The following is a 16,598-nucleotide window of genomic DNA, read 5'->3' on the forward strand; positions in this document are numbered from 1 at the left end:
TTAGATTAACAGAATTATCTTCACATAATATTGAATTTGATCCTTTTTTTTCCGAGAGAAAATTTCTAACGGCTTCCTTGACATTGGCATTTCCTGATATTTGTCTTCATGGTTCCTAATGCAATGTATGAATTCCAGTTTGACAGTGTGTGACTGATCAGAAATTCTGAAAACTTTAGTCCCTACATTTAGGAGCTACACACAATATACCATAAATGCATATATAGATAGTCCTTGACTTACTCATTTAATGATGATCCAAAGTTTCAATGGCCTTGGAAAAAATGATTTATGACCTCTCCTTTGCACTTATGACCATTACACCACACTTGAGGTCATATAATCACAATTTGGGTGCTTGGTAACTGGCTTGTATTTACAACCATTTTCAGCATCCCATGGTCATGTGATCATGATTTGCAACTTTCTCAGCTGGCTTCTGACAAGTTGCATCAATTGGGGAAGCTGGATTCACTTAATGTCCACGTGATTTGCTTAATAGCCACATGATTTGCTTAATATCCATGGTAAAAATGATTGTAAAATCAGGTCCAGTTGACTTCACTGATTTACTGAACTGCATTACTTAGCAACCAAAATTCCAATCCCAATTGTAGTTGTAAATTGAGGATTACCTGTAGTCATCTAATGCTATGCAATTAGGTCTGCCTAACAGCAAACTCCCAAAATCTCATCAAGGGAAGTCCCATTAATTACTGTCTGAAACATGAAGGCTACATCTTCTGTACATTAACTAGTACTTTGCTCCTAAATATTGTTTGGGTTTGTGGAAAGACAACTTTGATATTTTAAGAAATTACAACTGGTATTAAACTGCTCTGAATCTCTGCTTGACCTAAGAAACATGAGTTGCAAACTGCAAGCCATAATGTGCTTTGCCTCTTGCCACATGTTTTGCATCTTTGTGGTATCCCTTGCAATGGCTATTCCCTTACAAGTGCAGGGTTGCAATACTGCACAGGTGTTTTGCAGAATTACCTAGTGACTCAATTTTCATGGCAGAAAGTGAAGAACTGAATTTTATTTAATAAAAAATTAAGTTATAAAAATCAAGTATTATCCTCCATCCCTTTGTTTAAATCCATGGCCCTTTTAAAGGATGTCAAGGATGGATCTCACTGCCTTCCCCAGTGAGTGCTGGAGGAAGTAAAACCCTTATTTTGTTCTCCATAACTCCAGTCAAAATGCAAAACATCAAGCTCATACATTTACATTGCCGCATTCAGTTTATTTGTTGTACTAGCTACAAAATTGTTTGAGATGCCTGTTTTTCTGTGTGCAAAATGGAGAAAAAGAAGATTTCATCAGAGGATAACAGTACTAGTTTTAAAAAGAAGAGGCTTGTTATTCTATTAAAGCAAAAATTGGATGTAATTGAATAACATGAATGTGGTCCTAGCAATGCTACAATAGGACTCAACGTTGAAATAGCTGAATCTATAGTGGAATTTGTTTTTACTTTGCTTTCTAAAACTACTCTGTGATTTTGTTAACCATACATTAAATTAAAAGTATATATTTTTTATCCTTTATGGTAATATACCTATAAAATTGTTTTTTTAAAAAAATCAGTATTACTATTGCGCTGTAATCAAATACCATATTTTCCATAAAAATATCACTTCAGATATTTCACAAACTGAAATAATGCGACCATTTTGTGGGATTCATTAACTGCACTGAGACCTACCTATATTTTTAAAGGTTGAATGGAACACTGAATGCAATAGTTTTTGGATTGATAGACAGTCTGAGAGCCATCTGGTATTTTGTGATTGACAGGAGTTATCAGCTTTTTATATGCCTTCTTTACTTAGCTACATTATTTGCTTTTGTTTTCGGTTCCAACAAAACATGCCAGAACATCCATTGTTTGGAAATTAGGATCTCTCTACTTTTACTGGCCACCTGGGCTGGAACAAGAAACTTTGCTACATGAAGCAAAGGTCAAGGAAATGGTCTTTTTCTAACTCATGTTGAATAGCTGGTATCAAGACAGCATCCTCCATTATGTTTTATAGGAACAAACTAACTTAGGGGATGAAAAGCAGGTCATATAAATCAGATGTCACTTTCTTGCCGCTCCCTATGTTCAAATATCCATCTGATCTAATAATGAATCTAGCACAGTTCATAACATGGGACTGTCTGCCCCATTTAATTCAGGGTAGTTACACCCATGGAAACTGCTATGATCAGTCTTCTTTCCCACAATCTACTCATGTACACTCATTTTGTAAATTTCCATACGAAAGTTTCATAGACCGGATGTGATTGCAGGCACCTATTTGCTCAGGGTATAAAGTCCAAAACATTTTGTGTTACTGTCTAGCTACGGTGTAGTATAGGACAAGCCAACAAAAGTGTAGATGAGGACTTTGGATTTGAGGCAAGATGAGGCATTGACATTTTGTCATCTTTGACTTCCTCTTAGAGGTAAGAATATGTTCCATTCCTACCCAAGATAATACTTATAATTTTATCATTTATAGAATTTTAGATCCCCCCCCTTCCTTTCCAATGGAAATAAGATAGATGAGTGTGAAGGATTGTTATCCAAGCTTGTGGATTGGTTTCTGAATGTTTCATTACCAGGCTAGATAACATCTTCAACGAGATTTTAGAGGATGTCAGTGTTAAATGTTCTTCTGTTGGATTCACTGAACTTCATTGGTTTAGCAACCAAAATTCCAACCCCAATTGTGGTTGTAAACCACAACCTAAACTCCGCTGAAGATATTATCTAGTCTTGGTAAGTAAACGTTCGGAAACCATCCACAAGCTTAAGAGAACGAACCTTCAACCTCATCCTACACCCAAGCTACAGATATTCGCCACTATTGGAAATGGAATTGTATCAGCTTCCTGGAAAACGTCTCAAAGCTTTCACGAAATGAGGATGTATATTAAATACAGTATATCCTGATTTCAAATAAAATATATTTTTATTTACCAAGCACAACTCTGTGACAACAAGAAGATAATTAAAATGTAATTCGGATATGGTGCTGTGTGTCCCAACAGCAGATTAACTGTGCTGTAGAAAGAAAGATTATTCAGCTAGTAATTAGGATGGAAGGCCTGGAGAAAAAATGTAATAAATGTGACTACATTTTATTATTGTCTACAAGAAGGCTAAAGCAAACCCACCATTTTATTACACAAGGTGAAATTCAGGTTCTGCTAGGCATCCTGTCTACTTTCGCTGGACCTACAGTTACAATACGGCACAACCATTCTGTAACACAAAGGTCACAAAATATAGGTGCGATAAAATAGCTGCCTTCAAAGGCTAACTAGTCCAACATTATCTTCAAGTCGGTGGGCTAATTTGAGGGAAGATGACTATTGGTGATTTGGACTGTGGGAGTATCATTAAACTCACAAAGGGTTCTGCGATCTAATGGTTCTTCTAGATGTGCTAGGACTGCAGAATTACCTTTGGTCTTACTAGTTTAAAATTCTGGTTATAGACTTAACATCTCCAAGGCAACTCATCTGGTTGGAAAAACCGGGAACAGGTTCTCAGGTTTAGAGTACTTCAATGAGTCATTGTTTTTTTATATTACATTTTGCAAACAAAGTCAACATAATAAGAGAAGCAGAATTCAAGGCTTGGTCTTTCAGTTGCATAGCTTTTAGCAATATTGAATAGATTTTAATTATCAAGCAGACTCTTTAGCTGGACCAGCCTTCCCCAGCTTGGGCACCCTTTAGTTGAATGGATTTTGAGTTCTATTGTTTCCAGCCAACCCAGGGATTGCTGAGAATTCTGAAATCTGAGGTTCAGACATCTAGAAGGTAGTAGATGGAGGAAGACTAATGTATATAAAGATCACTAGAAAACATGCACCTTTTAGTATTATTGTTGCCTGGAACTGCCATATCCCAAGCCTACAAGCGATGCTCAAACGGTAACCTTTTTTAATAGAGATCTGAGATTCCCATGTGTAACTGCAGCTTAACTTGTCTGCCTGTACCAGTTTATATTAGCTAGGAAAGGCATCTTATAATGAACGAGAATGCTCTTGCCACCAGCATTCAACTATATTTTTGACCTCTTCTGGACTTGTCCAGGTCTGAGAGCTAAACAGGATTAGAATTCGAGAATTACAGGTTGGCTCAGTGCCTTTCAATCTTGGCAATTTTAAGGTCTGTAGAGCTCCACTCCTCAAATCCCCCAGAAGCTTGCTGCCTCGAAAATTCTGGGGACTGAATTCCACACTCCATAAAGTTGTCATGGTTGAGAAACACTGGGCTACAATAAAAAATTTAAGAAGTATCCTGGAAGGCATTGGCAATCCTCTACCATGTAATTGTCAAGGGAACTACATGGCTACGTCATAAATTGACCTGATTCAGCAAGTTTACATAAGCTTTATATATGCATTCAAGTTAGGAGGAACCCGCCTTCAGCCTAGCAATAAAATCTTCTGCCAAGCTTGACCTCTTTCTTCTGCTCAATAATAGCAAAGCACCTGTCATACTGTCAGGTGCACTTTCTATTTGAGCAATGCATCACTGAAATTGGTGAACAGATTTGGCCAACAGGCTTTGCACCTATTGCAATGAAGAAATGTGTAACATCTTTGTGAAAAGGACCTCATCAAATGTAAAGTTAAATAAACTAGCAACATTACTCTTGTGCGACGCATTCAAATGTACCCTTTTCAGTCTGCGGCTATGTTGCAAAACATTTCTAATGGGTCATGAAGCTTAACCATTGGCAGATGAGCATCAGGCATCAACAATTGCTTGAAGCAAAAGTATTTATAAGAATCCATTAGGGAAAAAAAGACCTGGTCCCATATCCAAATAAGCAACCATTTATAGATCATTTCACCAAGGAAGACTACAGGTGGTCCTCAACTTACAACAGTTCATTTAGTGACCGTTCAAAGTTCAACAGCACTGAAAAAAGTGATGGCCATTTTTCACATTTAACGATCATTGCAGCATCCCCATGATCATGTGATCAAAACTCAGACCTTTGGCAAATTGACTCATCTTTATGATGGCTGCCGTGTCCTGAAGACATGTGATAACCTTTTGCAACCTTCTGACAAGCCAAGCCAATGGGGAGGCCAGATTCACTTAACCACCGGGTTACTAATTTAATAATTGCAGTGATTCACTTAACAACTGTGGCAAGATCATAAAATGGGGCAAAACTCAACATAAATTTTGGGTTTAATTGTCATAAATTGAGGACTACCCGTACTTGTCCTACAAGAGAATAAGCCCTCTTCCTTGATAAACATTCATTAACACAGGATTATCTTGGGGAAATGCAGGGGAGAGTGCTAGATATGCTTTGAACTCAACAAAATAAAATCTAAATAAATATACAATTAGTAGAGAGGCTGCTGTGACAGAAGCAGCAATGTGTTTTTTTCCAGAACCAAAGGATTTCTCCTACTCTGGTGATTGTATCAATCCGGCATTTTAAAGTCTTCAAATTCCATGACACCCTTAGCATTCACAGGATAATTGCAACCAGAAACATAGTTCAGATGCTACTGGATAGAGGCTCAGTTTGTCCATTAAAACCAGGCCACAATTAGCCCACATGAGCTATTGGGGCAATTTACGATCACCATACAGAAAGGAGATGTGGTTTAAATTAAAGATCTCTATTTAAAGTCAGGGGCCTCCAGCATAGCAGCATTTGCAGAATAGATTTCCAAATTAAAAATACAGCAAAATCCTGGCCTGGGAATATAAATCTGAAATAAAATGTTTATGTTTCAGGAACTAAAACAAAGCAGCCTCCCAAAAGCTATTGATTGCAACTGCCAGCATCCTTCCCTGTTGGCCAAAGAGACTAGGATTGGTGGGAGTTGGAATTTAAAAGCTGTATGTATTGCCTATCACCGATCCAGCTGATTTCCTATACTATGATTGACTAAAGCTGCGTCAGGTAGCTCCCAAAGTTCCTTGCTCGAGTCATTTGGAAGATTACTTTAAGACTTTGACCCACAGCTAGAACAACAGGAACCAACCCCAAAGACAGGGGGGCGGGGTATGAGGAAAAGGAATCAAATTCGAAGTTTTGTAAAATCATTGGGACAGCAGAAGAGAGGTGATGGCAAAGAAGAAAGCCCTTTGAATAAGACAGTTAATCTGTATTATATTTTCATTAATAAATAAGTTCTCTTTTAATAACACTGAACATTTCACAGATCTCCCCCCCCCCTCAATATTTCCTTTCTTTCCACACATATGCACAAGATCAATAGGTCATTCTCTCCTCCCACCCCCCAGCTTTATCTCCACAAGGAAGGATGTCTGGGCACCTGTATCCTAGATATAGAGGGGTACATGTGTCGGCACAGAGGGAGAAAGGAGAGATGCTTGCACTCAGTCCGCATCCAACAGGCAATTGACAAGCAGCAGATGGATGTGATGACCTAGGGCCAAAGGAAGATATTAACTGTGCAGTGGCAAGGCGGGATACTGGTGGTGATTTTTTTCCTCCCAGTTCCTTCAAATATGCGCAATAGTCACCAGAGCTGCTACTGTCCAAGTGTGGCTGTGCCAAGCCCCAAGACTTACAGAGCAGGCAAGTCTTGCACCCATCTTCATTCGAGCCGTCCAGCCATGTTTTGCCGTTTCCCTCTCCTCCCTCGATAGCAGGAAGAGAGGGAAACTGGATCCTTCTGAACTTTCCAGCTCTGGCTCGCAGGAGCCAAGCCATTCCATGAATCCCACCCTGGAGGGGCCACCCGGAGACCCAGAGTCCACAGCGGTTCCATCACCCCCCTCTGCAACCAGCTCTTCACATGACAGAACAACTTTTTGCTTTCTCCTTCTTAAAAGTAGAAGAAATGAGCTCCGATCGGCTGGGAAGGCGGAGAAGTCTCTTGGGAAAACTTCGGGTGGGGCTCTTGGGGGGCCCTGGGAGGCCAGGCTTGGTGAGACAGAGGGACGCCACTGTCCGGAAGATGCTGTGGACGCTCTTCTCTGATGTGAAGGCGGAGCATTCCAGGTAACTTTCTGCTCCCAGCTGCTTGGCTACAGAACAACCCTGGAAAGGAAAGTAGGCGTTAGGACTCCTTTTAGGGCTTTTGCCAGATGAACACCAGACTCAGGGTAGGGTCTTCAGAGGAATAAGGGATTCCCCATGAGGACTTGACTATTATCCTCATCCTTCAGGAGCTGACCAAGCAAAATGACCTTTCACTTTCTATGAAAGAGCACTTTTCTCACTCAGTCGGGGATCTTTTCAAGTTCCTTTCACATAGGAGAGAACAGTAGCCACCAACACTGATGCAATACAGCTTAGAATAGAAATCAGTCATCTAGTGTCCTCCAGAATTTTAGACTACAGTTCTCATAATAGCAATAGACTTGTATATACCGCTTCATAGAGCTTTACAGCCCTCTCTAAGCGATTTACAGCAGTGCCCCCTCCCCCAACCATTTGGGCACCAGGGACTGGTTCCGTGGAGAGAGGTTTTTCCCCTGGACTGGAGGAGGAGTAGTTTCGCATGCTGCCTGCATCCCGCAGATGGGACTTTGCTTGTTTATGCGCTCCAGTTTCTGACATGCCATGGCCCAGTGCCACTCCACAGACCAGAAGTTGGAAACCCCTGGTTTACAGAGTCAGCATATTTCCCCCAACAATCTGGATCCTCATTTTACCGACCTTGGAAGGATGGAAAGCTGAGTCAATTTAGAGCCAGCCAATGAGCAGATTTAGCCTGCAATACTGCATTCTAGCCACCACGGCTCTTCATTTTCACTTTTCCTTGATTAATCTTAGTAGAACTACCAGTCCAAACCATTTAGAGTATACCAGGTTTCTGCCTGTAGCCTAGAATCATCATCCCTGGATTAACTTTATGGATTTAGGTTTATCTGGCCACCCATCTCAAGTACATGGCTTTGATAACAAACAGGATGTTTTTGCAGGAATTGGCTGTGATCCAGCAGAGATTTTATATTCTTATAGAAATAATGCTTCATTGCAGGCATTTCCAATAACACAGCAATATTTGAAGGTGAAAGATGACAAGCTCATTAGCATATGCAAGTCTTAAGTCTAGCATTCCCGATACTATTTTAGTCATCTTGGGAAAAGGGAAAAAAAAAGGGAAACTAGAACAAGTTTGAAAATGAGGAAGCCTGATACTCCAAGAAGGGTCCGGGTTGAAAGAAAGAATTGCAATAGATATCCAGACCAGCACCAACATCCTGCATTGCCTCACCTGTTCATAAGAGACGGGGGCTTGCTTTTGGTGAGACAACTCCATTAGGGTGCTGAAGTCAGTACGCAGGTCTGTCTTGCATCCTATCAGCAGCACACGGGTATTGTGACAATAGTCCAAGATTTCAGTCTTCCACTGGAAAGGAAAAGCACAGTGAACGAAACATTCAAGTCATTTAATACAAGTCTGAAAAGCACATCTTGGTAGAGAAACTGCCCTGCTCTGCCACTGCAATGCCCTGCTATCCAGGCCCAGTTTTTTAAAAAATACATCACAAAGCAAAGTAATTAAACAATTGGTGCCACTATTTCCCTTTTTTGCCACAATGAATGCAGGGTTTTAAAAATATCAAATGTCCCGATGTGAAATATGAAGGTCCTTTCAAATGTACACAGAAGAAATCACTACAGTTTCCTTGATCTCAACAGTTCTAATTCTGAGCCGAGTTGCACTGAATACAAACCCATTCTTCTAAAATTAGGGAAATTGATTATTTAAAGAGGAAAATATGTTATTTGGATATCACTTCTGGAATTTGTGCTTGTGAAGAAAAAAAATGAAACTTTGATCTTGGTTTTGTTGATTAGAAAGATTTGGTGTTATAGAAATGGCTAGTTATATATTAATGTGTAAAAGCAAAAAGTTGAGATTGGAGTGTTTATCTTGTACTGTGCTAGGAAGAGTTGGAAGTCAATGCCCCCTTTTCTTTCTTTTTCTCTTCCTCTTTGTATCTCACACCCCCTTTTCCCCATTCCCTTTCCCTCCCTTAATTTCCTATTTTCTTTTTTTTTTTTTTTTTGCATTTTATATAATAAAATAAAAATGATAAAATTAGGGAAAGAGACGTATGGGTTGACATTTTTCACAAATGCAGTATATGGTTGAAAGTACCTAGGAAGGAAACCTCTGGAGTCTGAAACTTAGTTGTGATCTTGATTATGGTGGTGCACATTAAAAAAAAAGTGTAGAATTTCCTTCTCACAAAATACAACAAGCAGTTCTTCCTACAATCCTTGGCCTAATGTGATTTGATTGCTTATTTATTCCCTATGACTATCATTAAGTATTTTAAGTGTTGTACCTTATGATTCTTGACAAATGTATCTTTTCTTTCATGTACTCTGAGAGCGTAAGCACCAAGACAAATTCCTTGTGTGTCCAATCACACTTGGCCAATCAAGAATTCTATTCTATAAAAGTTCCAGAATAGTCAAAATGCTTGCTACAACAATGAAATTCATTTTGTGGCAAAAAAGCAAAATGATGTCATACAAAGTGAGTAATTATATGAACTATATTTAAAAGTACTGTATGCAAATTACGTTTAAAGTAGGGTTTTAAAACTGCAGCTATTTCTTTGTTCCGTCGTATTTTTAGCGATGTTAGCTTCTCTCTCCTCAGCCCCCCAAAGTCACTAATATTTCCTTATAAGGAGAGTCCTCTTTTTCCCTTTAAAGAGTAACATCCTCAAAGCTTTAGATCAAGTCAAGTCCCAGTAGGCAGGACAACGGGATCCTCTAGGCAAGTCACACCTTCCTTACCTTCTTCATTGCACTATCCATGGTCTCGGGGCGACTGACATCAAAACAGAGCAGGACAGCATCTGAGTCACTGTAGCATAGGGGGCGCACGTTGTCATAATATGGGGATCCTACGAGAAGCAGTGAGAAAAGCTATGAAGCGACTCAACGCATCCTGTCTTCCCCTTTGCCAATATCGTTGAGGGGGAAAAAAAAGTTGCTTGCTCTAATGCCAGATGATAGAACTGCCCACTGCTAGGATTAGATGCACTTCCAGGTTTTGTGCTTTTAACACCCCGCCCCCCAAGGAGTAACATTTATTTATTTATTTTATTTTATTCAATTTGTATACCGCCCTTCTCCTAATGGACTCAGGGCGGTGCACAGCCAAAACTAAAACACAAAGCAATACAAAATTTAAAATTTTTAAAAGAATTTCATAACTTTAGCCCCAAAATTTAAAACATTCAAACTAAAACCCATTGACAATTTAAAAAACTAAAAAAGCTAGAAAAGGGGGGGGGGTTCACGCCAGCCCTGGTTGATGGAAAAGTTTTTAGGGCACGCGAAAGACCCGGAGATCCGATATCCTTCGTATCTCCCGGGCAAATCGTTCCAGAGGGCAGGAGCTGCCACAGAGAAGGCCCTCCCTCTGGGGGTCGCCAGCTGACATTGCCTGGCTGACGGCACCCTGAGGAGTCCCTCTCTGTGAGAGCGTACTGGTCGGTGGGAGGCTATTGGCGGCAGAAGGCGGTCCCGCAAATACCCAGGTCCTATCCAACATGAAAAAGTAACAGGAATCAGAAACCTGCAGGGCTTTGCTTACTCACTCCCATCCTTAATATCCTCAGGAAATAGTTCAACCGTGGTTTTACATAACAAAGGCCATTTCCTCTTTCACACCTGACATGTAAGCAATACTGAATTTGAAAAAGGGGTACAGGCTTTTCCATTTAGAGATTTATGAGGGTATGCAGCTTAGAGGGAAGAATGGAGTTGCCTAGTAACATTTTTCATTAAACATGGAGAAAAATGAGTTGTGTGGGTTCTACGCATGCCATACATGCAGGAACAGAGAATGGACTATGGCAATGTACTGTTGGTTGGCTGCAAAGTGAGGGAGAGATGAATAATATACACAGGCTATTCTCTCTCCCCCCCCCTAGGAACCGCAGCATCCAAAATGTTTCTGCAGCCCAGACACTTCGTGCCTAGAATAGCAATCAGCCCCTGGTTCCCTGCACCAGCACAATCACCATGGCAACAAGGGGATCCAAATAGCCAGGGTCCCCCACTTACAGTCCCCTTCAAAAGAGGGGATGATGCCCATCCCTAGTTGCTAGGAGAACTCTCTACTTGGCACCTCCTCCATCACACATACAATACTTTCAAGAGCCCCCTTATTGTAAAGGGCTGCTTTCCCTTCTTGATTTCTCTTGCAGAATGCACTGAACCCCTTTGCGCCGGGATTCTTCCTCAATGTGTGTGAAAAATGGGCAAATCACAGACACACACACACCCCACATTCCAGGAGAGAAAAAACGAAGGGATGGAGGAAATATATGGGAGGCGGCTCAACAGCCTTCATAGGATTTATCAGGACGACTGGGAAAAAAACAGGTGCAAACAGCATGAGGGGTGGGACTGCTGCAGTTTTACTTAAAGCCTGGGATACCAGAGCATCTTATTTAAGCAGCTAGAGAAAGTCTCTAGCCCAGGTTTGAAATCTCAAAATAAATAGATGTTTAGAGTCACTTCCCTTTAAGGATTCTGAGGTGGTATTTGGTCAAGATGCAAGCCCTAACATCTTACTCTTACCAATCTCTTCTAGTTTCCCCATCATACCCACCCCCCAAAATAAATCCTTGAGATATTCGTTTCTGCATATAAATAAATGCAAAAAATGTCTTCTTCCAGTCCAAGACTGCAACACTACCATACGCAAACGCATTACCCTTTCTTTGTGCTAAAGCTTTGAAATACACATAGACGTTCTGACTTGCCTCAAAAACTACCTCTAAGCCAGGCCATGTATTGTTCCTTCCTACTTATGACAAAAAAAGCACCTTTGTGCAATTCTACTGGCAGTGTAGTCTTTGCGACCTCAAAACTAAACAGACTAAAAAGTCTTCTGCCTCCCCCTAACCTCCATTAGAAAGAGACAGGATCTCCTTCTCATTTCATACACCAGGCACTAATCTGTAGCAAAGGATTTTCAGGATTGATCTTCCTTAGGTCCTACACAAGGCTAGCCCTTCAACTCAGACCATTCCATTGCAGCATAAGGAGAGGATGTGGGTCGGTCCAGAGCAGCAGCAGGCAAGCACAGAAGGAAAGAGGTGCCCTTACCAGATGTGTCCCACAGACTGAGCTCCACCCGTTGCTCCTCCGTTTCCAGGCATGCTGTGTAGTTCTCAAAAACAGTGGGCACGTAAGTCTAGGATAAAGGGAAGGTAGAGAAGAGTCACCCGGTGAAAACGGCAAGTCTTTATGCTGCATGTGTTGCTACAAGAAGGGGGCTTACACGAGCAGAAATGGAGATTGGGGGTGGAGGGAGGGGGTCAATTCCTGCGCAGGACTTGCACACAGCCCCAAATCGTAATTACCATCAGGCAAGCAGCAGAGATGACCAGTGAATACATCTGCAACTCAAGCCGCTTACAGGAGAGGGAAGGAGGGAGGGAAGGAAATACCGACAGGCTGCAAACCGATGAAACGGCAGCAGCCCGCAACCGCCCCCCGCCCCCACCCCCCGAAGCAACCAACACAGACCCTTCGCGCGCAAAGTACTCCAGGAAAGCTACGAGGGGCGCAGAGGCGGAAACCGATGCTTTGCAAGAGGACCAGGGCTTAGATAAGACAGAGCCGAACCCCCCCCCCCCCCCCCAAAAAAAAAGGGCCGGGAGCCACGTGATTGCCATTCCAGCGAAGTGGATCTCCCGGCTGGAGGGAAAGCCGCATGGGGCAGGAAGGAAGCCCATCCGAGGTATCCCGCATGAGGGACGCATCCAATTCCCCGCGAAAGGCCAAGGGAGGCAAAAGAGAGCGCGGATACCCAAAGCCGCCGGGAAGCTTTTCGCCCTTCCCGCAATCGCAAAGAGGATGCCCCCCTCTCGGCTGTTCCTCTTACCTCCGGGTAGCAGTCTTTGGCCAGCACCTGAAGCATGGCCGTCTTGCCGCAATGCACATCCCCCACCAGAACCAACTTGCACCGGGCCACTACTGGCTGAGGAGTCCTTCTCTCCCTCATGGCGCTGGTAAATGAAGCGGGCGGCGGCGGCAACAGCTACAACACCAGCGTTCGCGACTTGCAGCAAAATCCCAGCAGTCCCACCCGCCGGCTAAATTAATACAGCAGGCGGGGCAGAGAGTCCTTATAAGGAATGTGGGGAGCCAATGAAACGTAGAGTTGGCTACCTATCAGCCAATCAGAAAAAGCTGGCCCATTGACCAGCACTTGGGAGGGGGAAGCTGAGTCAGAGGGTTTCCCCCCCCCCACACACACACACCTCCGTTGTTACCTGGTCGGGTCATTTTTCGCCACGGGAGTCAATCATCAGCCAAGAGACGATTTATCACCCACGCTGATAAGGGTTTCCCCGTATTTGTTTTTCCAGAGTACGCAGAATTAGAGTCGTCCCTCCGTCCGTGATAAAATAGGTCGATTCTTTCAATAAAGCAATGAGTGACTAAGACTTCTTCCCGCACCCTCCTCCGCCGGCCGCGGCAGGAGGAGGAAGGTGCATTGACAAACCTTTCAGAAACTCCTGGACGGATAACAGGCTCTTCGACGTACTCCTGAGCCTGCCCTCGGGTTTTCGCGTGATCCATTACTAAAGAGCAGTGGGTGTGTATGTGTGTGTTTCGTTTTCTGCCAGCCCAAACGCAGCCATTCGGATGGTCTGCAGCTCGTGGCCCCCCCAAGTAAGGTAAGGCGTGGGAGAAGGACCACCTGCCCTGTTCTTGGGGTCTCGGAGGCTGCCCTAGGGCCGCTGACAGGATTATTAAGTGTTGGAACAAGACTAATATGGGGCCCCTCACCTACACATGGACACATAAGTCAATAATGTCATAATTGTACATATATTAATTACATTCAAACATACTTGCAAATATATTAAAAAGAGGACAGGTACTTCTGTAAGAGATAATAAAAAACAATAATACACAGTATATAAACAATAATGAAACTATATACACAATTGAATTTAATACTTGATTGATTACAAGCTCATAACATTATTATGCCTCCCCCCCCCCCTTACACACAGGGGCTTTTGACTAGTCAAGACTTTCCCACTCAGCCAAAGTGACTCCCATCTCCCAATTTATTTTCAAATTAGGCCAGATCTGGCAGTAGATCTCCCAAGTTATTAGGACTGGGAAGGATGGCAAGGTAATTTTGCTGGGGGGTCGGAGTGGGGGCAGAAGAGCAGCTCTTTAAGCACCAGGTCTCCAATCCAGAGATCTTCCACAATTGGAGAAGGATTGGGGGAAGGGAAGTGGAAGAGAAGCCCTTGTTAGTGCCACCTTCCAGGGTGCAACTGCTTCCTGTTTGGGTGAGGCCATTTTTGACATGCAGAGAGGAGAGCGGAATATCTGTGTCACCGTCCAGGGTGCAACTGCTTCCTGCTCCAAAGGTTTGGGTGAGGATTTATTTATTTATTTATTTATTTTGTTTTATTTTATTTTGTTTTATTTTATTTTATTATATTATATTATATTATATTATATTATATTATATTATATTATATTATATTATATTATATTATATTATTATATTTCATTTCTATACCACTTTCTCCCGTAGGACTCAAGGCGGTGTACAGTCAAGAAAAATATCATAAAATTGCTAATTAAAATTATTACTTAGTTTGGTCAATTAAATAAAACACAGAATTTTGACATGTGACCAGTGAGGAGAGCTGAATATCTGTTTCGCTATGTGTTCAATGTTCTTCAACCCAACTGACACCCAAAATACATGCTTTTCCTCCATCCCTCCCCTCTCTTGCACACGCTGGCAAGAGAAGTGGGGAAATCAGGTCTCCTCCTTGCAGCTGTTCCCATGGCTAACAGGGAAGAGAGATGCACTAAAGGAAAGATCCTTTGGTGCCAGCTCTCTGATCCCATAGAGCAGGGGTCACCAACTGGTGATCTGTGGACCACTGATGGTACGTGAGAAAATTTTGGTGGTCCGCAGAAAAATTATTTGCATTTTTTTATATTGCACTAAATCAGGGGTCCCCAAACTATGGCCCCTGGGCTAGATACGTGCAATGAACATTTGTGTTGCTGCAGAGAGTCTCCCCCTCTGGGGTCTTTTTGTGCGGGTTGTGGGGGGCAGAAATTCCGACTTGGGTTCTGCTTCAGCCTCCTGGTGCAGGGCTTTGGGCAAAGGCTGGAGGGAAGCGCCGCTGGTGGCAAGGAGCCGGAGGGCCTTGTTCCAGTGGGACTGCATCATAGCCTGGAACTGGCTGACCATCTCAGCCCACTGAGCCTCCAGACGTCAGTACCTGGCCTTGCACTCCCGCAGATCTTCCCTCTGCTTAGAAAGCCTATGCTCGTAGTCCTCAGTGAGGTGCTTCTGCTGAGCCTCCTTCTTGGTCAGATCCAATTTGAACTGAGCCAGCTGTTTTGCCAACTCTTTCTCCTGGTGGCTGCTTAGCTCCAACAACTGCTTCCTGTTGGGGCCCTAAGGAGCCCAGGTGGGAAGGCAAGGAGTGGCTGAGAGGGGAGGGGGGAGTAGAGGCTGGCAAGACACCCCTTGACGTGAGTGACATTGAGTTGGCCAAGCCCACCCAGTCACATGACCACCTAGTCACGCCCACCCAGCTGGCCACTAGTGTTGTGACCAAGGCCCAAGTAGTGATTACCAAACACAATTCAGTCTTCAACAAACTTATTTCATTAAAACAGCTGAGAATTAATTCATTATCAGCTTAGTCCAAAACAAAATTCTTAATAACCAATCTGTAGGCCTTATCACCAACCTTTGATGTCTTTGGCAACCTGCCAAAGGCTTTTCTTGGCAAAAAACCCACAAAGTTCAAGAGGCGCTGACAAGAAGCAGGGGAATCAACGTTCCTTTTCTACAAACAATCCAACGGCTCATTTCTTCTCTTTTAAGCCTTACGGGAGTGGCCAATCATCTTCTGGCCTTATTCCCGAGTTGTCCTTTTTTGTTCAGCTGCTCTTGCCTTCAGGCAGCTCTTCGCATGCAGGCACTAGGAACAGGCTCCTCCTCTGCCTCTCTGCTGTCTGCCTCTGGAGGCTCTGGAGTCAGCATATCGCTACCAGATGGCCCTGGCCCCATCTCTGCCTCCGACGCAGAGCCCTCATCCAGGCCTTCCCCTGACTCCAGGACTGGCCCATTGTCCTCCCCAGCCTCCTCACTGTTTGACTCCGCTGCCAGGTCCGCAGGCTGCTGGCGGACCACAACAACTAGGGAAATCATTTTAGTTGTCCGTGGGATTTAAAATTATGAATTTAGTGGTCCCTGAGGTCCGAAAGGTTGGGGACCCCTGCCATAGAGCAGTACTTTTCAAATGGGGAATTCTGGGACTTGAAGTTCATACAGCTTAAAGTGGCCAAGTTTGAAAAACAGTGCCGTAGACATAGAGTGATGCTAAGGAGAGTTAGAGAACTGACAGCTGAAGATCCATGCTGGCAGAGAAGGCTTTCTTCATCCCACTTCTCTTCTCAGGTTCATACGAACAAAACCCCTTGTTCTGCTTCAGGGGTGTTAAACTCGCAGCCTGAGGGCCGGATGCATCATGCGCTGGCCATGTCCAGTTTAGCGAAGGGGGAAAAAAGTTGCAATATGTCATGTGACAATGCCATGACG

At 43.1% G+C, this 16,598-nt stretch overlaps 1 protein-coding gene across 1 annotated transcript; it reads right to left on the bottom strand.

Moving 5' to 3' along the window:
* Positions 1-2,947: 2,947 nt before the first annotated feature.
* RND1 (Rho family GTPase 1) lies at positions 2,948-13,120 on the bottom strand. Its single transcript, XM_034412313.3, has 5 exons — positions 12,882-13,120; positions 12,101-12,188; positions 9,773-9,882; positions 8,232-8,366; positions 2,948-7,048 (listed from the first exon to the last, which is right to left on the bottom strand). The coding sequence occupies exons 1-5, from the start codon at positions 12,999-13,001 to the stop codon at positions 6,800-6,802; spliced, it is 702 nt and encodes a 233-aa protein (XP_034268204.2). The 5' UTR covers positions 13,002-13,120; the 3' UTR covers positions 2,948-6,799.
* Positions 13,121-16,598: the final 3,478 nt, after the last annotated feature.

The sequence above is a fragment of the Pantherophis guttatus genome, chromosome 2 (genome assembly GCF_059756535.1).
Source record: "Pantherophis guttatus breed Tessera chromosome 2, ASM5975653v1, whole genome shotgun sequence".
Taxonomy (NCBI): Eukaryota; Metazoa; Chordata; class Lepidosauria; order Squamata; family Colubridae; genus Pantherophis; species Pantherophis guttatus.

What these genes read in the sequence shown, in the direction of transcription:
- RND1 (XM_034412313.3), bottom strand. Translation starts at nt 13,001, where the DNA reads ATGAGGGAGAGAAGGACTCCTCAGCCAGTAGTGGCCCGGTGCAAGTTG. An exon ending in CCAAAGACTGCTACCCGGAG is followed by an intron (nt 12,189 to 12,881) that starts GTAAGAGGAACA and finishes CCTTTATCCTAG; the next exon opens with ACTTACGTGCCCACTGTTTT. An exon ending in CAGTCTGTGGGACACATCTG is followed by an intron (nt 9,883 to 12,100) that starts GTAAGGGCACCT and finishes TGCTTCTCGTAG; the next exon opens with GATCCCCATATTATGACAAC.